General features: G+C 34.1%; 2 protein-coding genes across 3 annotated transcripts; one reads left to right on the forward strand and one right to left on the reverse strand.

The window, feature by feature from the left end:
* Positions 1 to 820: 820 nt before the first annotated feature.
* Positions 821 to 3,362, reverse strand: LOC144837760 (ankyrin repeat domain-containing protein 45-like). The gene is made up of 5 exons (XM_078693003.1): positions 2,904 to 3,362; positions 2,384 to 2,551; positions 1,915 to 2,009; positions 1,354 to 1,492; positions 821 to 1,009 (listed from the first exon to the last, which is right to left on the reverse strand). The coding sequence occupies exons 1-5, from the start codon at positions 3,277 to 3,279 to the stop codon at positions 984 to 986; spliced, it is 804 nt and encodes a 267-aa protein (XP_078549129.1). The 5' UTR covers positions 3,280 to 3,362; the 3' UTR covers positions 821 to 983.
* A 226-nt stretch (positions 3,363 to 3,588) lies between these two features.
* LOC144837022 (kelch-like protein 20) lies at positions 3,589 to 16,454 on the forward strand. Of its 2 annotated transcripts, none has more exons than XM_078691998.1 (9): positions 3,589 to 3,680; positions 4,562 to 5,085; positions 6,628 to 6,786; positions 7,821 to 8,031; positions 8,474 to 8,657; positions 9,139 to 9,282; positions 9,754 to 9,887; positions 15,410 to 15,618; positions 16,256 to 16,454. In XM_078691998.1, the coding sequence occupies exons 2-9, from the start codon at positions 4,567 to 4,569 to the stop codon at positions 16,448 to 16,450; spliced, it is 1,755 nt and encodes a 584-aa protein (XP_078548124.1). In that variant the 5' UTR covers positions 3,589 to 3,680; positions 4,562 to 4,566; the 3' UTR covers positions 16,451 to 16,454. The 2 variants fall into 2 exon arrangements, with proteins under 2 accessions (XP_078548124.1, XP_078548123.1); XM_078691997.1 differs by having other exon boundaries at positions 3,592 to 3,676.
* The last annotated feature ends 5,483 nt before the right edge of the window (positions 16,455 to 21,937 follow it).

A 21,937-nucleotide genomic window follows, 5' to 3' on the forward strand; every position in this document is an offset into this window, starting at 1 on the left:
ATTGTCTGATTTTTTTGCTTTACATTACATTTTTTCAGGAAAAAAAATATTTTTTTCGATCTAGTTTTTGGTCAAAGTGAATACAAACTATTATATATATTAAAAATATATTATTGTTCTTGCCTGTGGCCAAAGAAAACATTTATTGGGCAGCTGCTTCAAGCAGTTGATGTAGTAGTTTTTTACATTGAGGTGTCTTCTTTGAAAAGAAGGGGCAAACAAACCCCACATTTATTATCAATTCTACTGCTGGCTACGGGCTTACGTGAGGTAAAACATTCAAATTGTACAGTAAAAAAATGTTTGCTTCTCAGAGGTGTCTGGCTGCAAGTGGTATCAAATGATCAGATAAGAAGAACAGGTTTTTAGATGAGCGTCCGTTAAGGAAGGTACAGTATCCACTAATTAGAGGAGGATCAACTTTAATATAAACAATTAAAATAGGGCAGTTAGAAGCAAAATTTCTAAAATGTTCTCATCTTTTAGTCCAGCTAACTCTTCTTATTTCAGCTCTATTTATATAACAGCCATCTCTAAATTCTACCACACCCAGATTGAAGTATGATTCTGAATAGATATTATGCAGTTTGTTTGATTTGTATGTGGGTGTATCTAATAAGATTAACTTTTGTGTGTAGGTGGTGATTGGTATAATTCACATTGGTTACTAATTAAGTCAAATTTAGAAAACAAAATTGTACAATTTAATTCATTTTATAACAAGTTACACTATTATGAAAGGGTGAATATATACAGTTTAATTCATATACAGTTTAATTCATTGAACAATTTAATTCATATATACAGTTAAATTCATTGAACAGTTAAATTCATATTTATACAGTTCAATTCATATTTATACAGTTCAATTCATTGAACAATTCAATTCATATATACAGTTAAATTCACATAGTTCAATTCATATATATATACAATTCAATTCAATTCCTGACAACTCCAGTGTTTTGCTTTAGTCAACTGTTTTATCTTCTGTGGGGCTTTTCAGGAGCTGAAAATTAAATTACAAATAATAATTTACTTAAAAACATAAAAATATAATAGAACCTGATACAGGGTAAAGCTTGGTTCCCTCTTCAATGCCACAAAAGGATATAAGCAAGCCAAAGGTAATTTGACCAATCACAACGCGGTGGATCATCCAAACTGTCGCTTGTGATTGGTTAATTCACTTGCATGGTGCCCATGTGGTTTAAGGCTTAAACGTAGCATGAACTACTAAAACTCAGTGTTACAAGTTTATTTAGCGTTCATTTGATCCTAGGTAAGTACTTGTGATACTTACAGTTAAATCATGAATATTGGCATACAATTGTATCAATGTGTTTGGCTTACCAGGTTCTTGAAGTTTCTGTTGTATTGGTTCCAATGCTTCTATTAAGCTTTCCCTATTTTTCATGATAGCTTCAATGGATGGTTTATCCGCCGTCTCAAGCCATTCCTGCCTTTCACTACATAGGTTTATAGCAGTCATCTGTAAGCAATACATTATGATACAAATAAGAACAAGTAGCATTCTGTGTGTTGGTTGGTTAGATTGTGTTTCACCTAAATATTACATGGTTCTTGTCATGTGACAGCTTACAAAATGTATTGAACATCCCAACACTACAAGGTCTTAAACTCGTGGCTTCGCAAACAAACACTCCAACTCAAGACTCTTTTACTTAGACTTATTTACTCCTATACTATTATTTCCATCTATCTATAGATCTGTCTACACTATCACACTAGTTTGACAAAAAAAGTGTAATATGCCCAAATATGGTAGTAATATGCCCAAATATGGTATGGTATGATATCATCATGTCCATATGGGCACATCACATTTTTTTGTCACATAATACAGTTTGATAGTGTACTATTCTATATTATCTCTATTATTTATAAACAAACCTTTTCATCTTTGCTTAATTTTCCTTGAAGTTTCTGCGGATCTTCAACTGTTTCTTTCATATTTCTGATAACGGCTAATAAAGCTCGTTTTGCTTCTGTAAAACAAACATTATTCCTTTTAAATTTTAAGAGTAGACACCTCTTTCTGTGACCAGGATAAACATACAATACTGTATGGCACATGGAATTGTAGCTTGGTGGTTAAGAAGTTTGGCTACCTTCTAATTAGACCCAAACAAAAACTGCTATTATTATTAGCTTGATTAATAAATGGTGCTCAGTTATGGAAATGGTATTCTAAAGCTCTGTTTACACTATCAAACTAGTTTGACAAAAAAAAAGTGTGATGTGCCTAAATATGGTAGTGTGCTGTAGGCAGTGATGTAGTGGTTCAAGGGAATGGCATCTATTCTTATAAAACTGGGTATGCATGATAAACTATGCATTGCAGATGAAGAAGAAGATTTACCCGACAAATCAAGGTAGTAAGCACATTCAACATGCTTATATCGAAGTGCTACATCTCTCGCTTTCTCTCCATGGGTGGTAACAACAGATAAAATTGCACCAAAATCCACTAGTATCTTTAAGCATTCTATTCTACCCCAAGCAGCAGCATGATGCAGTGCTGTGTACCCTAGAATAAAGAAAACAGTAGAAAGAAATTTAGCATCTTGGTAAATTCTAACTCGTCTCTTTGGATCTCTACAGCCTCTCTATTTTACAGTTTCCACTTTATTTTTGTACTGCACCACCGAGAACTGTAACATGCATGTCACACACTGTGGCACCACATGCACGCTGCACTGTGACAATGTGCATGCCACATACCACATGCAGCATGCTACACTCTGTCACCACACATGCAAATGTGCCCACTTAAATGTACCGTCTGGTCCACATACTGAGTATTATTAAAATGGTCATGTTTTAATATGCCTTTAGTAGTACAGTACTGTATATTGTATGGTACCGGTAATCAACAGTACCTCTCTTTGATGCCATATCACATTCAGCTCCCTTCTCAACAAGAGCCTTCACAATCTCCTCTCTTCCTAAAATACAAGCCATATCAAGGGCTGACTTTCCTGATTTTTTATTACGAAAATTTGTATTAGATCCCCTTTCCATCAAAAATCTAACGATATTCTCATCCCCCCTTACGCATGCCAGTTCAATTGGTGTTGTCCCATCTTCAAATTTGTTCACCAGGTCCTGAACCCGATCAAAATATGGGTCAGCTTCATTTGTGAAGCATTCTTGCAACCTGGCAAAATCTCCTGTCGAAATGCAACGAAAAATAATATTTTTATGATTTGATGATGATTTTCGAGACGGGGGTGTCTCTTCAGTCGTTCCTGTCATAGTTAACTTATCGAATGTATACGATTTAAGCAGGTATATAACGTTGAAAAATTCACAGAAACTTAAAAGTTGTTTTGATTACAGTGGTTTCCATGAAAATTGACCTCTTCAGGTTTGACCCTAAACCTAAGTATTGTTGTATAACATGCACAAACAAAATGTATTTTTAATAAAAATGTCATATGTTTTTTAAAATACTTAACAGTTTTTTTTACTTTTTTAAACCTAATATTAAAACATATTTTATTTATAATTTAAATTAGAATGAATTGGTTTAAAAATAATCTTCATGTACAATTTTAGGCAGCCATCTTTGTTCGAAGAAAAATGTAAACAAACTTCCTTAAATAACCGAGCTAAAACAATAGGTTAGAAGATATATTTCGACTATTAAACCGTAGGTAAAGAATCAGTTAGTTTTATTATAAGTATTGTTGTCATTTTATTTAAAATTCATTCACTAAATGATATAATAAATTGTTCGTAAAAAGGCTAGCTAGCGCGGCGGCTTACAGGCCTAGCTAGGCTAGGCCTAGTCTAGATAGGCCTAGCTAGTAGTAGGCCATTAATTAGGCTAGGCTAGTAGTAGTAGTAGTAGTAGTAGGCTAGGCATATAGGCTAGGCTGGAATAACACCTAATAGGCTAGGCCTACACAATGCTGTGCTAACCTAGTAGGCCTAATAGTCTAGCCTACTTACATGAGGATGAAACTGCACAGTTGTAGGCCTAGCTAGGCCTATATAGGCCTATATTCTTTCTAGATTAGTAGGCTAGGCCTAGCCCCTACTAGGCCTAGATTCATATTTTATTTAGGCCTACTGTAAACAATAGGGCCTAGCTAGCTAGGTTAGCCTAAACCTAGGCTAGTAGGCTTTAAATATTGTTTAGGCCTAAATAAATGAAACTTTACATCAATTTTTCTATAATAATAATACTGTATACCTACTTGCTGATTTGATTGATAGCGCGTACTACTTTAGCCTAGTATATTTATAGTAATTATCTATTTTTTAAATCACACCAAACAAATAATATATTCCAAAATTTACCTTTTTTACAATTATTTTTGATACTGTATAGCATATGATATGTACAGTCATTTTTCAAATTATCATACAGCATGACTTGCTTTAATTGGTTAATTGAGCATCAAAATTTCCTGTTTTAAAAGTGACAATGCAATGACTGTAATTTTGTTTTAAACAGACCTACTCTAGTACCATACTGATTCAGCATAATATAAGACCTTTTATGTTAAATTCCAATCTTTTTATTTTATAGTAAAAATGGCAGGAGTTCACCAAGTTTTTGACACACCTCCGCAACCGGCTCGATATGTTTACAATTCTGAAAAGCACCCTCGAGAGACCATGGAGATGATAAGCGTGTTACGCAAACACAGAGAACTTTGCGACGTTGTCATAGTTGTTGCCGATACAAAAATATTTGCCCACCGAATTGTTTTATCCGCCTGTAGTCCTTATTTCCGTGCAATGTTCACAGGCGAACTTGCAGAGAGCAGACAAACAGAGGTAACGATTAGAGACATAGATGAACGTGCTATGGAACAGTTGATTGACTTTGCGTACACATCGGTTGTTACGGTGGAAGAGAGTAACGTTCAGACCCTGTTACCAGCTGCCTGCTTGTTACAGTTAGGAGAAATTCAAGAGGCGTGCTGCGAGTTTTTGAAACGGCAGCTGGACCCTTCAAACTGTCTTGGAATTAGGGCATTTGCAGATACTCATTCCTGTAAAGAACTTTTAAGGGTTGCTGATAAGTTTACACAATTGAATTTTCAACAGGTATTTGTATAGTTTATTTTTAATATGTTTTAGAAAAACCTCTATAAGATGACATTTTCAGGACCAAAAAAATTAAAAGGGTTGGCCACAGTGTTAAAACACACCTCAAACTGTCCCATTATATGATGTCCATTGTCCCAAAGGATGGATTCTACTGTATATTTATTTATTTATTTAATCTATTTACTGTATAAGCTTTGCCTTTTCTTTACAGTAATTCCCATTATTAGTTCCTATGCATGCAATGCAAAGGAACTCTTCTAATCACTTTAGTGCGTATGTATGTGGTCAAACTTATCAAAGTTTTCTGACATTTTGTTTTTGATTCACGGTGGCGATGATGCGATACTGTCGCGATTTTATAGCAGTTATTGATTTAAAAAAAACCTAAATATAGTCTTCCAATCGTATGTCTAATTACATGGCTATAAATCAAAAGCATAGATCTATATACTTCCATATACTCTGAAAATTGAAAAAAAAAGTGCCCCAGCTCAAAAAACACACTAATTGGTCAATACAGTTTGGAGGAGATAATGAACAAAGTTTTGACTTTACTGTAGTGCTAAAAATTATACATAACCATAACACTGCAGTTTTTATGGTGTTACAATGAAGTTTTAAACAGTCTAATAATCAGATTTGTAACCTACCATTCAGACCCATCCTGAACAAATTCAGCTTATTAAGCCACTTCCTGTTGAACCAATCTCATTATTTTATTCCATATTCTTGCAATCATATAATTTCCTTCTAAACAATAACATTCGGAGATGCAACGTAGATAAGAGATTTTAAAAAGTCAGGAATGGGTGTCATGTCCACATTCTTTACAGTAATTGAGTAATATAAAATAATACAATCTAAATGTTTTTTTTTCTTTTTGAATGGTACTGTACCATGGTTGAATCCAGTGTACGTATACTGTAGCTTTAAAATGGTGTATTTTTTATTTTAAACAGTGTGTCAAGTATTGACTACTGTATGAGTATTGATAACTCCATTTGAATTCAATCGCAGATTATATCATTCATCATAAGTACCTTTTGGAGGCAATCTTGACCAGGATCCTAGTTCTGGACCACTTTATTATTATTTTCAGACCTGCTAGTGTTAAAAGATAGCAGACAATTTTTAAAGCCTGCGATCTAGTATGGAGCAGTCTTAACGTAACGTTAGGTTCATGGTCAAAGAAATTAAAATATAAAATACTGTATTATTAATAATAAAAAACAATATTTTTAATAATAAATTATAAAAAAAAATACTAAGGATGATGGGAAAAAAAAGATCCTCAGTAGGAATTGAATGGGGACCTCAACTGTGTAAGGCTGTATAAAGACACAAAAATAAAATTAATAATAATTATGTAGGGGAATTATACTTTAGGCGGAGGTATACACACTCTCTGAGTGCCGTTGTTTCTAGTTTAAAGTGTGTTTCATATATATATATTTTCAATATAAAGGATTACTCTAATACTTCTTAATTTTTCATTGACATTTTTCAATTATCATTTTCTTCTGTGTTTTTTTTATTTAGGTAATGGAAAGTGAGGAGTTTCTGTTGTTACCTGTAGGCCAGTTAATAGACATCATTGGAAGTGAAGAATTGAACGTTCGGACAGAGGAGCAAGTATTTGCTGCTTGCCTAGCATGGGTAAAATACAATTTAGGAGAAAGAAGGCATCTTATTTCACAGGTATGTTTTATGACATGTATTGTCCCCTGAAAAAATAATTTTTGCTGAATATGCCATTTTAATGTAACATAATAGTTATCCACTTTGACCAAAAATTGGATCCAAAAAAATTTATTTACCTGAAAAAACTGTAATTTAAAGCAAAAAATGTTCGAATTGGCTGCCAGCCAATGTGTTTTTAGTTGAATTTAACCATTTTTTTTGTCATTTTGTAAGTGAAAACTTTTTTTTTTTCTATGGAAGTGATCAATTTTATTAAAACAAAATAACTATTCAAAGTCTGATTTAACTAATCTTCATTTTTCATGTTTTTGGGGAACAATATATCTTTAAAGATCTGTCTACACTATCAAACTTTATGTAACAAAAAAATGTGATTCGCCCATATATAGACATGATGATGTCATATTGCTACCATATTTGGGTATATCGTTACTATATTTGGGTACATCACACTTTTTTGTCAAACTAGTGTAGACAGAGCTTTATATCGTTAACTACAAATCATGGTTATTGATAAACCCTTGTTTATTTTGCATTTAAGAAGGAAGATGTTTTTGCCCAACTCAGAAAGTATCTACCTACCGTGTCCAAGCCATTGATCTTGCTGCTCAGCTATCCTTTTCATATTCCCTTTTCTCCTCATTCCTTCTGTGTTTAATTTGTAACATTTTTCTCCAGCACCTCATCTAAAAAGGCTTCAATTCTGCGTATTACTTCCCTCTCGTCGACGTCCATGTCAGAGAGTGTAACAGTTGTAAATAACTAGACGAAATACCCACCCCAGAGTGGTACCTCTCTCCCAGTCCACTCCACTCCAGAAAGTTTAAAACCTTCCTAGTACAAATTATGATTATGTTAATATCCCATACAACCCCTGCTTCGCAAAGCCCCAACCTCCTCTCAGAGTAATTCAAGTAGTTTAAAATTGTTTTGATCATTTCACTAACATACCATCCACATACCGCTGATTTAATTTGTATTACTGTAGTAATCACCACATTAAATTTAATTTCTATATTTTGTTTTTATAGGTTATTCAACATGTTCGTTTACCGTTGTTAACACCTAAGTTTCTAGTTGGAACTGTTAGTTCAGATATTTTGATTCGTAGTGATGAAGCCTGTCGAGATCTAGTTGATGAAGCAAAAAACTATTTACTTTTACCACAAGAGCGCCCTCTCATGCAAGGTCCAAGAACAAGACCTAGAAAACCTATTAGATGTGGAGAAGTTCTTTTTGCTGGTAAATAATCTTTTAATTCAACACATAATGTATTTTCTTATTCACTTCAATTCAACTTTATTTCAGACAAACTGTCCATACGAAACATATACATACAATAAAAAAAAGAAAAGAAATACAAGCATTATGTGACAACTGTCACAGTGTTGTAACGCAAGGGGAAAAGGCCTCTTGTTTAGCACTTCTAAGGGGCCCTCCAATGCTAAGTTGCATTGGTGCTGCTTATGCTCTGGGGCCCTAGATCTAGCCAGTGGGCACTGATAGCCTTTACACTGTTTATAAGCAAAATGCCCATAAGAAGGACCACTCCCACTGGAAATAAGTACTACTTTGTTTGACGTTCCTTAGTGTTCTCTCCATATTGCCACTTAGTTGCAAAATAGAGGCTCTGTGAATTCTGTTTTGATTAATATATAAAACCAAAGCATTTTTTCATTCATAGTTGGTGGTTGGTGTAGTGGCGATGCCATAGCTAGTGTTGAAAGGTACGATCCGCAGGCAGGTGAATGGAGAATGGTTGCAGCAATGAGTAAGAGACGATGCGGTGTTGGGGTCGCTGTCCTCGATGATTTATTATATGCCGTTGGAGGACATGATGGTTCTTCATATTTAAATAGCATAGAAAGGTAAGAATTTTATGATTTTACTATGTTCAATGTTTTGATTTGCGACAAACTATCAGGTCATTAATGTTTGACCTAATTTTAAATATGGAACTTACATACAGTAAAAATAGTTTTTAATACGATTAGGTTAGTAACTTCTAGGACTATATGTTGTATATTTTCCATATGACATTGACAACCTTTGTGCCTAAGAAAAGCCTTAATTATTTATGAATATTACTATTTTTGATCACTATTCTTTAAGTTCTGATTACACTATCAAACTACTCAAAGTGTGAGTGCCCAAATATAGTACAGATATGCTTAAATATGGTAGTGATATGACATCATCATGTCCATATATGGGCACATCACATTTTTTGGCACATAAAGTTTGATAGTATAGACAAATCTTTAGTTAAGTGAGAAGTTAGTCTTATACGATTGTAAGAAAATTGGATGCCAATTTGTTTATATAATGTGCTATTTTCTCTAATTTTAGGTACGATCCACAGACAAACCAATGGAGCAGCGATGTTGCCCCTACAAGTACGTGTCGAACCAGTGTAGGGGTCGCTGTACTCGATGGTTATCTATACGCAGTAGGGGGCCAGGATGGAGTCTCATGTTTAAACATTGTAGAAAGGTACATTCTTCATATGTATACATTCTTTGTGCAATGTTTATTAATGGAAGATTCTTGTGCAATTTACAAATTTAGGCTTTGGCTAGGTGTGTTATAAAACAAATAATGAATGTGCAATGGAACAAATCATTTTGTATTATTATTATATTAGAATGGTAAACTCTTCATATGTATACATTCTTTGTGCAATGTATTTTAATGGAAGATTCTTGTGCAATTTACAAATTTAGGCTTTGGCTAGGTGTGTTATAAAACAAATAATGAATGTGCAATGGAACAAATCATTTTGTATATTATATTAGAATGGTAAACTCTTCATATGTATACATTCTTTGTGCAATGTATAATTATGGAAGATTCTAGTGCAATTTGCTAGGTGTGTTATAAAACAAATAATGAATGTTTGTGCAATGGAACAAATAATTTCATTGTATTTTTTTAATGCTGGTAATTAAATTATTATTTTATTAGATATGAACCACATGCAAATAGGTGGACACGAGTAGCATCAATGAGTACTAGACGTTTGGGAGTCGCTGTAGCTGTGCTTGGTTCTTATCTTTACGCAGTTGGTGGCTCAGATGGCACTTCACCTTTAAATACAGGTACTTCAACTTTAATCAATTCAACTAATTAAGATTAGTACAGTATTACGCTCTGTCTGCACTACCACACTTTTTTTTTCTGTCTTTTGTGGTGTAATCTACCACATTTATTTGTTCATCATAATTATTACAAATAAATATTAACATATTACTCTCTCTTTTTTCATTATTTCTGGAATTTAGGATACTCAAGGTTATAGTAAATAAAAGTAACAATGCATATAATGTTTACAATACAGTGTAGTATATACATTATGCATTATCACACTTTATGTGACAACAAAATGTGATGTGCCCATATATGATGATGTCATATATCTTATATGTCTTCTGGAAAATAAATGAATTGAATTGAATTGGAATATCACTAGCATATTTGGGCATATCATTATCACTACCATATTTGGGCACAAAGCACACTTTTTTGTCAAACTAGTTCGAAAGTGTAGACAGAGCTTTACTCAATTTACAAGATGTGTTTTAGCTGAACAACACAGAACAAATTGTATCTCTTTAGGAGCGGATCCATTTTTTTTTTATGGGGGAGCACTAACATATGATATCCATTCATTTATTCTGTATTTCATAAATATGTACTTGAGCACCATGTACAGTATGTAGTTCTGAAAAGAACTGTTGAGTTTATTCTGTTTTGAAAAGTTTGGTTGAGTTTACTTTAATAACTGATTAAACTTTTGTAGTTCTTTTCAAAACTACATACATGAGGTACCACACATTTATAGCCACATATTTCTTATTATTATAACACCATGTTTTGCATATCGTATCGAGATTTCAAGTTAAAGTGCTTTTTATTTTATGCTAGGTCTAGTAGATCTAGGTTTTGTGCTACTGTAAGTCATTTTGCCCTGCTTTACTGTATGAATTAAATGCACTCTCTGTAATGAATGCAGCATAAGACACTATTAATATTAAATAAACCAGTATCAAAGTGGTAACTGAATTATAAATAAACACTATTATTAAGGGCATAGAATAGAAGGAAATTAGTTTACCATAATCTATTGATGGCTTAGCGGAAACAATCAAACAATATTATTATAAAACAATAATAGACAATGCTATAAGATATTCCAATTAAGTTATCGAATAAATTATGCCACAATCACTTTGCCATCTTCTACCGGATATATATTATTATTAATAAACCAGTGGGTGATAACAGAATTAATTTATGTAGCAAAAAGTATAATAGAATTTTTTCATAATGTTTTGACGTGAAGACACATAAATAAACAATAATTAAATTTTAAGCTCTTCCGATTACGTGATCGATGAATAAATAATTTGACCATCTTCTACCACTTCAATGTAATTAATTAAAGCTATGAAATTTTAATTTCCTCTCTTACGCGATCAAAGGACAAATAATTTTACCATATTATTCTACCGGAAGTTGAATTGCAATAAAGAGTTGTTTAAAGCCTCAATCTCACTGGATCTAAAATCCCAATTCTCTAAGAGTTTATATCAACCATTTTTTTCAAATTTTACTGACCACTGCCTGCCCAGTAGAATGGTCTTGGGAGTGGAGTTGTAATTTTGTCCTTAGAAAAAGTCCTGACATGTGATGGGACTTGAACCCAGGACCCTTAGAGTGGTAGCCAAGCATCATAACCACGAAGCCACAACTCCACTCCAATATTTTCGACCATGATGGGACTGTCTCAGTACAGTTCCAGATACTTCCAGTACTGAATTTTCATTTCTTGTACAACCTGCTCACAAAAATTCAAGTTATGAAGGCAATAAAAAAAAGTATGGTTTTTTCCAAGTGTACGCGAATAGCATAATTACTAATTGCATACCATAAAAAGCTTATTAATATACTCAATACAAATTTGATGTAGATTGATGGGTCTTGACAATAATTTACAAAAATCATAACAGAATGAAAAAAAATAATACATAATAGAAAAAACTTAATAATATTAATAAAATAGTGGGTGGTAATGGTATTAATTAAAGAGTATCAAAGTGTAAGGGGTTATCATAAGATACTGACGTAGAAACATTTTAATTATGAGATTTTAATTATGTCATCGAACAAATATTTTTACCATAATTATTATGCAATTTGAATGAAAATATTGGACTATTGAAAGTTGTAAAATTATTAGGTAAACGACAACTCTAACCTCATTCACATCACAAACAGAAGCTTTTGTTGAAACATTAAAGTCATAATTAGTCGGATGATGTTGACATACTCTGATGCAAATTGAACTTTCATACATTTAAGAACAATTACAAATCCTTTTGTGTGGAACTCCAAACCCACGACCTCCAGATCACTAGCCTGGCGTTCATAACTAGATCACCAATTTGCGTCGAGGCCAAGGAAACTGTCCGCTCCAACCCACAACCTCCCGATCATTAGCCTGGCGTTCATAACTAGACCACCAACTTGTGTTGAGGCCAAGTTAATAGTCCGGTATATTTTGCCAGAGTAGGGAAAATTATCTGACCAATTTGCAGTACAGACAGTAGTGTTTAAGCATATTCCCCTCGTTCATTTCATGGGAAAGCGTTCCCTTAATACTGTAGGTGTGTCCAATATTTATCGTTTCCGGTATATGGTAATAAACTCATTTTTTTGTTACACGTTTTTATTATATACTGTATGTAAAAATCATGTCCTGATGTTTTTATTTACATACTTATTTCAATACTTTGATTAAATACAAATTTATAAATTTGTTTTTTGAATTCTGAAAATATAAACATCATTTGACTGTTTTGTTGGTAATTAATTATTCAACAGGTTTATTAAGGATCGTTGTCCTGAATTAATTGAATTTTTAAATTGTGATTAAATTAGAATGAATTCGTAGCCACGCACTTGGATGAATATTACTGTACAGCATTTTTAGACATTAATTGCTATCATGAAGTAAAATTAAAATGACAAAAGAATGCTTTCAATTGATTGTTAAACCATAGCCCACAACTCTATAATAAGTTCTACAATATTGAATTTATACATAGGACTACACCATTAACACAGGGAATTAGTACTGTAGACCATGGATAAAATAGCAGAAGGACATGCATCATTGATGAAATCAAACAAATGATTATCCAACATGCTAGCCTATGCTAAAGCACTGCTGCCAATAAAAAAAAAACAAGCTCTTTGAACTATGTCTATGTATGTTTTGAGACATGAGAAATCCAAGCAAATATTAGCAGTAAAATACTTGAGCACTTCTGAAAAATTCCCGCTCCCCCACCTCATAGCAACCCTCTGCCAAAAAAACCTAGTTATCACAAATTATACAGCCCAACCAAGATTTGAACTCGGAACCTTGACAATTGGGGCTTTCATGGTATTGTTCAAAGTTGATTGGATAGCGAATCTTTAACAGCGAATCTTGTTATATTATACAAATAATGAATGTTTATGAGTTGGATGGTGAGAATATTTCATGATTTGAAAAATTGACTGCTCTCTTGCACCTTGTTAAAAATACTATGAAATATTCTTTCCATTCAACGAATACAAAACATTCAATATTCGTTTTGTAACTACTTTTTTTTCTTCCATTGTCAGTAGAACCATTTCTAGTGATACAGAGAAAACAAAAATTAGTTTTAAGCCATTTTTTTCTTGGAAGCAGAAACAGGCTCTTAGTGTCCACTCTTCCATCTCCTTCCCTGTCTCTTCCTACCTACTGTACATCTCAATTCATTATAAATTATAATGTTGACCTTATATTAAAAATATTCTTCTGGTTTGAAGGCCAGGTATGGCCAACAAAATTCTATTGATCATACATTACAATAATTATTGATCTATAGTTTCCCCTATGTTTCATAATTTTTGGGATTTTATTTGTGTTACACAAGCTTGTTGAAAATAAGCACTTTCTTATCAGTGAGGGGATAGTTCAAATTACACAGTAACATCTCTATTCTTTTGTACACAAATATTGTAAATAGAGAGGCATTTTAAAAAACTATGAAATATAAACGGTGTGGTAAAAAATGTTATCAGATGAATAAATATAGGTAAAGAACTTGAATTTTATGTTTCTGGTATTTTTAAATTTATTCAACTTCAGAGTTTTATTTTCATGCTATAGTAAAAATTATCCACCGTATATCCGCCATCTTTTTTCACCTTCTAGGGAGTCACACATCAGACATGTTATTTTATTAGGTTAAACTACCTAACTACTGAAAAAAAGTCTTCCTGGTTTTTATAGCAGAATTTTGCCAAATTTTGTATTTGACCATTTTAAGGGAAATTCTTGTTTTTTTTTGCTTGATTTCTGTTAAAATATTTGATTTATGTACAATTAACCAGATATTATATTTAAAATTCATGCCTGTACCTGAGCTTTATAGATACCATCCAATAGTAATGTGTTGTAATTCTGTAGTTGTGTGTGTGTTGTTGATATTTTAGACCCTAAAACAATTATAATTAAATAATATCCATTCAAGTGCAATCATATTCAGCTCTTTCAATTACATTTCATGTTATGTAAATGAGCAAAATAATCTAATCAAAGTTTGCAGAAATAATTAAAGTGTGAATCAGCGTTGTAATAACTTGATCGTTATGTCTGGATTATATTAATGAATAGAATGAATAATTGAGTTGTACTAATTTCTGTATCCATATTCATTTAATTGATTATGTCGATATTATGATGTTGTTAGCATCAATATGATGCATCACTTAAAGCTACATTTACACTGAGACTGATTTCTGGCTGTAAAAATCCCATTCAAAATGGGTGTATAGTTTTAAACAGGAATGTGAATATTCTGCTCTTTTAACCTTCACCTTTTTTTAATTAATCACCCCCTAATTAAGTCCAGTTTCAGCAACAAGTTTAACTATGTGTTCACACTCTGGTTTAAGAATAGACACGTTCACATTAACTCATTCAGGAAGCTGCACAAAGCATTTGTGTGTGAACATGTAACATAGACATTTGTAAGCTTTTCAAAATGATTGATTAGAAAAGTTAAGATCGTTATAACACCATTATAATGATACATACTGGGTTCTCTATATTTACTTTCTGATATATTGCATATGAGCCTTAAATTGTAAGAAACAAACTTGTTTTTTAAAGATGTATTTTCCCCCAAAAACATGAAAAATGAAGATTAATAAAATCAAACTTTAGTCCATTTTGCAGTTTTAATAAAGTTATTCACTTTTGTAAAAAAAAAAACAAAAAAAAATATGATTTCATTTTTAAAAAGACAAACGAAACAGTTAATAACCAAAAACCATTGTCTGACAAACAATTTAAAGTATTTTTTGCTTTGAATTACATTTTTTCAGGTAAATCATTTTTTTTTCTGTCCAGTTTTTGGTCAAAGTGAATAACTATTATGTGATAGAATGGCATATTCAACAAAAAATGTGGAAGAAAAAATTGTTTAGGGGGACAATATATCTCCATCCAACTTTCTTGGTATCAATTTTTTTTTTGGAATTGAGATATAAAAGGTATCACTATATTTTCCCCAATTTTCAGTGGAAAGATATGACCCTCGCATGAACAAGTGGACACCAGTAGCACCAATGGGAACGCGGAGAAAACATCTAGGGTGCTCAGTATTCAACGACATGTTGTATGCTGTAGGGGGACGAGATGACCAGACAGAACTGAGTAGTGCTGAACGATATGAATCGGCTTCTAATACCTGGAAACCCATTGTAGCTATGAATTCTAGACGTAGTGGGGTAAGAAATATTTTATTTGTGATGACCTACGACCTAACAACTAGCTGTGCGCAAGCAGAGACATTGGGATGTGCTTCCCCACTCGATTCTTTTGGCGGATTCTAGATCTAGGTGACGTCCAACAATGCAGCATACGTAGGTCGTAGGTCATAGTTCAAACCAAATGTTTGTATAGTACAGTAGTATATATTGTGTATAAACAAGGCCATAATATACATGGCTGCAGTCGCGTGCTCAAATTTGAGTTAGTGTTTACCGACCGACCAACCAACCGACTGACATAGTGAGCTGTAAAGTCGCGTTGTACGCGACTAAAAACCTCAATTCTCCGTAGGATTTTTCTGTAAAATTTCAAATTCTTTCCTACTCTTTAAAATATATTCTGAACCTGAAGAACCATATGTTATTGTAATGTTCCAGATGTTTACTGCCAACATACAAGAACCTTCATTTTTAGATATTATTGGCCAGCCAAAAGTCTTCAGTAGCATTTCTGTAAAATATGAATTGTTCAATTTATTTTGAAAATTCTAAAGAACCATTTTTTACAGCTTTATGTCTGCTAGTTAATTTTACTTTTTTTCTGGTAAATTATTTAATTCTTTAAAATTGATTAATTTACCTTGACTTCTGTTAGGTTGGATTGGCTGTGGTCAACGGGCAACTAATGGCCGTCGGCGGCTTTGACGGAACAACTTACTTGAAAACGGTTGAGGTGTATGACCCCGACAGCAAGTCGTGGCAGATGTGTGGCAGTATGAACTTCAGGCGATTAGGGGGCGGAGTTGGAGTCGTGAAACTTCCGCAATCAGATACTCACCTCTGGACCTGATGTTTATAGTGTCACAGTGCTACTCTGGTGTTTGCATGCATGGTTAGTGCTTTTTGGTGCCTTAGGCTCTCATTGTTGGTGCCGCGACGTATTCATTGTGCAACAGCTAGTTTGGATTGGTTGTGCCGCAGTCTTTTTGATAACATAGTGTTAACAACCATTTTTGTGTTGAAACTGTTTTGTGTGTACTGTACTGTCTATAGGCACTCCATCCTTGGTGATTTTCACCAAGTTTTAGAGGTGCTGCAGATTTTTATTTTAGGCGGTGTCACAAAGCAATAAATGGTGCCCCTATCAGTGGTAGCGTAGAATTTTAGTTGGGGTCACGATGTTATAAACAGTGACACACTATCAGCGATATTGCATTTAAAAAGTGTTGCAATGCTATGAACAGTGACACTATCAGCGGTATAGCATTTAAAGGGTGTCGCAATGCTATGAACAGCGACACTATCAGCGGTATAGCATTTAAAGGGTGTCGCAATGCTATGACCAGTGACACTATCAGCAGTATAGCATTTAAAGGGTGTCACAATGCTGTGAACAGTGACACTATCAGCAGTATAGCATTTAAAGGGTGTCGCAATGCTATGAACAGCGACACTGTCAGCGTTATAGCATTTAAAGGGTGTCGCAATGCTACGAACAGTGACACTATCAGTGGTATAGCATTTAAAGGGTGTCACAATGCTATAAACAGTGACACTATCAGCGATATAGCATTTAAAGGGTGTCACAATGCTATGAACAGTGACACTGTCAGCGTTATAGCATTTAAAGGGTGTCACAATGCTATGAACAGCGACACTATCGACGTTATAGCATTTAAAGGGTGTCGCAATGCTATGAACAGTGACACTATCAGCGGTATAGCATTTAAAGGGTGTCACAATGCTATGAACAGCGACACTATCAGCGATATAGCATTTAAAGTGTGTCGCAATGCTACGAACAGTGACACTATCAGCGATATAGCATTTAAAGGGTGTCGCAATGCTGTGAACAGTGACACTATCAGCGATATAGCATTTAAAGGGTGTCGCAATGCTGTGAACAGTGACACTATCAGCAGTATAGCATTTAAAGGGTGTCGCAATACTGTGAACAGTGACACTATCAGCAGTATAGCATTTAAAGTGTGTCACAATGCTACGAACAGTAACACTATCAGCGATATAGCATTTAAAGGGTGTCGCAATGCTGTGAACAGTGACACTATCAGCAGTATAGCATTTAAAGGGTGTCACAATGCTATGAACAGTGACACTATCAGCGGTATAGCATTTAAAAGTGTCACAATGCTACGAAACAGTGATGCGTAGCATTTAAGGTGGTAGCGTAGCGTTTAAAGTAGCTGTTATAAACAGTAACGTATCAGTGGTACAGTACTTCCAATTCAGTGCTGCTTTTACTTGATTATTTATACCACTTTAAGATATTATTTTGTCCATCTTTTTAATCAGACGTTATTAAACACACATTTTTTACATAAATTTAATAATTTTCAATCAGTGTCGACTAATATAACAAATGGGTACATCTCGAATCAAAATGGCTTAAATACTGTTATAAACTAAATTGACACAGTTATATTATTTATTTATACTTATAGAAATGACGTTTTTTTTATCAACTTTAAACACTTTAAATGATATTCAAGCCCAGTGCGTACTTTAAAAAAAGGTATTCCAATCATCAATCGATCCTTGCTTGTGTTATACACCATGTAAGCATTATTCTACTGTCGTTCAAAGTAGCTATTTTATTCATTGTAGGTAATAGTTCCTAACATAGAGGAATTATTAATTGACAAATAAACGGAGAATGAGCACTATGATTCTCTGAGTTTAATAATAACATAAAACATTTTGTACAATAACAACTTTGGAATCATATTTCTTATATTATTTGTATATTATATAAACAAATTATGGGAATATCCACACCCTTGGGACAACGCAACAATTACGTTGTGCTTTAAATGAGATTTATTCGACTAGTTTTTGTGAAGTTCTCACAATCCAGTCTCTTCGTACATTGAGGTGTGTTCGACTGGTTTTTGCGAAGTTCTCAATCAAGCGTTTTCAATTCAATACACAAGTAAATGGCAAAAAACAAACACCAAAAGACGTTTATGATAATGTCTTTCGGTACATTAAGGTGTATTCGACTGCTTGTTTTAGTTTCATAATCATATTCTTACACTGTGATGTGTGTTCGACTGGTTGTAAGGTATGTCCAAAGGGTAGCAGTACAGCAAACAACGTTTTAATTTTTATTAAAGCTTGGTTCCCACTATCGACGCAACGTAACGCAATCTACGAAATGTAAGAAAATACCCTTTCAATCATTGCGTTTGCCCCCACCTGCGTGAAATCAAACCTACGATGTTTGCAGCACTATTGCGTCGTCGGTTCCCATTTGTGATTACGCAATACAGCATACTGCGCTGCGTTCTAGTGGGAACCACGCTTAATTACATGGTTAACGCAAACTTGTACTCTTGACTTGCAAACCCTTTCTTGTTTGCCACTAGAGACGCAACGCCAGGACGTAGATGCCAACGCAAGCACGTAGATGCAAATTGACCAATGACAATCGAGTTCGAATAATCCATCGCCTGTGATTGGTCAACTCACGTTGTTTTACGTCCTTGCGTTGTGTCTCTAGTGGAAACCAAGCTTTCCGTTGCTTTACGTCCTTGCGCTGCGTCTCTAGCGGGAACCGAGCTTTACGTTTTTTTACGTCCTTGCGTTGCGTCTCTAATAGGAACCAATATTTACGTCTTTGCGTTGCGTCCTTGCGTTGCGTCTCTAGTGGCGAACAAGCATTAACTTTATTAATTACACAATATCGTTTATTTAACCTGTTTAAAGTCATACAAATCAATATGTAATGTTTGTTGTAATCGTATAGTGTGTAACACGTGTGTAACTTTATATTAAACCAATCGAGGCTGTGTTAGCACCGATTTTTTTTATAATGCAACCATCAATCACAAGTTATTCAAATGAATAATTAAGGCTGTTGTCGGTCATATAATATATATATATACATAATATATAAATAAATGTAAGTTTACTGTGTTAAATGTATTCTAATATTGAAGAGATTCTGTGTTAGCAGGAAAATCATAAAATGCATTTTCTGTGGACACAAGTCCATTATACTTATTATCATTGTACATTAAACACTTTTTTAGGATAAACGTATTCTCCGTGTACATTAAAACAAAATATATATTAAATCAGTTTGTGGTATTTGTTTGTATTACATGTATAATGACTTGGTTTTTTTACCTCAGATATTAACAGCATTTTGTGCTTTAGTATTCTAATTGTGTTTTTATTTTTATATATATTTTTTTAATACCCGAATTGTGATTGACCAAATTACTTGCGTTGCGTGTACGTCATTGCGTTGCATGTACGTCCTTGCGTTACGTGTACGTCTTTGCGTTGCGTCATACTCGAGGGACCCAAGACAAGCTTGAACTTTCAATTTTAAATTGAACACATTTGAGTATAACTATGTGTAAGAAATTATATCAATATCACGTGATGAACATCAATAGTTTCATGGGTTTTAGACGTGACTTTTGGATCTAAAGCTTGATTCCCAATAGGAACGCAACGCAAGGACGTAACGCAACGTAAAGCGTTGTTCCCACTAGAACGCAACGCAGCGACGTATCGCCGCAAAGTGCTGTATTGCGTAATCACAAGTGGGAACCGACGACGCAACAGTGCTGCAAACACCGCAGGTTTGATTTCACGCAGGCGGGGGGCGCGCAAACACAATTATCTGAAGGGCATTTTCTTACGTTGCGTAGGTTGCGTTGCGTCGCTAGTGGGAACCAAGCATACGTGATTTGACCAATCACAAGCGATGGATTATTCAAACTGTTTGTTTGGTCAACTTGCTTGCGTTGCGTTTACGTCCTTGTGTTGCGTCCTAGTGGAAACCAAGCTTAAACGGACATTGTTTGATGACACTGACAGTCCTAATAATAATTACGGAGAGTTCTAAGTGGCCGACTTAAGTCATGGTAATACTATTACAATCATGGTGATTATTTATTTATTTGTTAAGGGTACATTGACATTTAATATATTTGCACTATATATTCGACACGATACTGCTTGGTTCCCACCACTAGAGACGCAACACAAGAACGCAACGCAAGTGAATTGACCAATCACAAGCGATGGATTATTCGCACTGTCGCTTGTCATTGGTCAACACGCTTGCGCTGCGTTTACGTCATTGCGTTGCGTCCTAGTGGGAACCAAGCTTTAGATAGTATTTATTGTCATTTTTACTATAAAACTATATATTGATAAATGGAAGGGTTCCTTATTTATTTCCTCTCAATTACGTCTCCTCATAATGATAACGAAATTTAATGACGTTTCAAGTCTATTGTTTCACACAATACAATATTACAGAACATAAATTACGTTGAATGTATTCAAAAGATTGGTTCCCTTTGGACAAAACGTAATGACCAGGCGCAGTGCAAGTTAGTTGACCAATCACAGGCGACAGTTCGATTGGTTCAGGCGTCGTGATTGGAGTCCACAGAAAGTATTCTCTTTTCTTGCCTTTATTTAGAGTAATTGAAAATTCAAACAAATAACTACTCTGGATCGAAATACTCAGTGATTCCCTTTTTGAAAAATAAATGCCACGATATTTGGTATTCATCATCTTATTATGATAATAGATATCTTTCCGTCTGATTTCGTTCTTGCTTGTTTCCACAATACAGTATTTGACGTATAGTTATCTATATTTTCAGAATTTGGCACACGGTTCTCAATACTGTATCTTGATTTCTCCAGTATCATACGAATGTTTGGTAATACAACGTCACATGTGTTTCACACGTATCTCCTAGTATCATGTAGGCCTACCATAATCTAACCCTTAACCTAACCTTACATGATACAGGCACAATATGTGAAACGTATAGGCCCATTTGTTTCCCAGTAACAACTCAATGCTGCCGCTATATTATGAATGAATATAATTATGCAACTCCAAAGGCAAATTAGTGAAAATAATGACAATGATGTAGGTATCAGTGGCTGGATCTCAATGGAGATACAAAATAAAATAAGCAAAAAACTAAATCAAAACGATAAAGTAAAACAACCAGAAACATTAGTAGAGCTTTCGGGCAACACTAGCCCTGCAAGTAAAAAAATGCTACATGAATATTGTTATTAGTGTTATATTTTGTTTTATTTGTTGATGCCATGTGCAACAAAACTCCCATACGGATTTATCCAATATGTGGCCACTTTTATGCAAATTAGCCTAACAACAAGGCCATACCCTGGATCATAAACAAGCTTTCTCCTTTGCAAGGGGTCCGTTGGCTAATTTACTGTTTGTTTATCAACCATTACTCTGTAGTGCTGGAACTTTAATTTCTTATATATCTTATTGATGCAATGGCGATTTAATGACATGGTAGGCCTA

Source organism: Antedon bifida, chromosome 3 (assembly GCF_963402885.1).
Source record: "Antedon bifida chromosome 3, ecAntBifi1.1, whole genome shotgun sequence".
In the NCBI taxonomy this organism is placed as follows: domain Eukaryota; kingdom Metazoa; phylum Echinodermata; class Crinoidea; order Comatulida; family Antedonidae; genus Antedon; species Antedon bifida.

What these genes read in the sequence shown, in the direction of transcription:
- LOC144837760 (XM_078693003.1), bottom strand. Translation starts at nt 3,279, where the DNA reads ATGACAGGAACGACTGAAGAGACACCCCCGTCTCGAAAATCATCATCA. An exon ending in TTACTACCTTGATTTGTCGG is followed by an intron (nt 2,010 to 2,383) that starts GTAAATCTTCTT and finishes TTTGTTTTACAG; the next exon opens with AAGCAAAACGAGCTTTATTA. An exon ending in AATTAAGCAAAGATGAAAAG is followed by an intron (nt 1,493 to 1,914) that starts GTTTGTTTATAA and finishes TATTGCTTACAG; the next exon opens with ATGACTGCTATAAACCTATG.
- LOC144837022 (XM_078691998.1), top strand. Translation starts at nt 4,567, where the DNA reads ATGGCAGGAGTTCACCAAGTTTTTGACACACCTCCGCAACCGGCTCGA. An exon ending in TGGAGAAGTTCTTTTTGCTG is followed by an intron (nt 8,032 to 8,473) that starts GTAAATAATCTT and finishes TTTCATTCATAG; the next exon opens with TTGGTGGTTGGTGTAGTGGC. An exon ending in CACTTCACCTTTAAATACAG is followed by an intron (nt 9,888 to 15,409) that starts GTACTTCAACTT and finishes CCCAATTTTCAG; the next exon opens with TGGAAAGATATGACCCTCGC.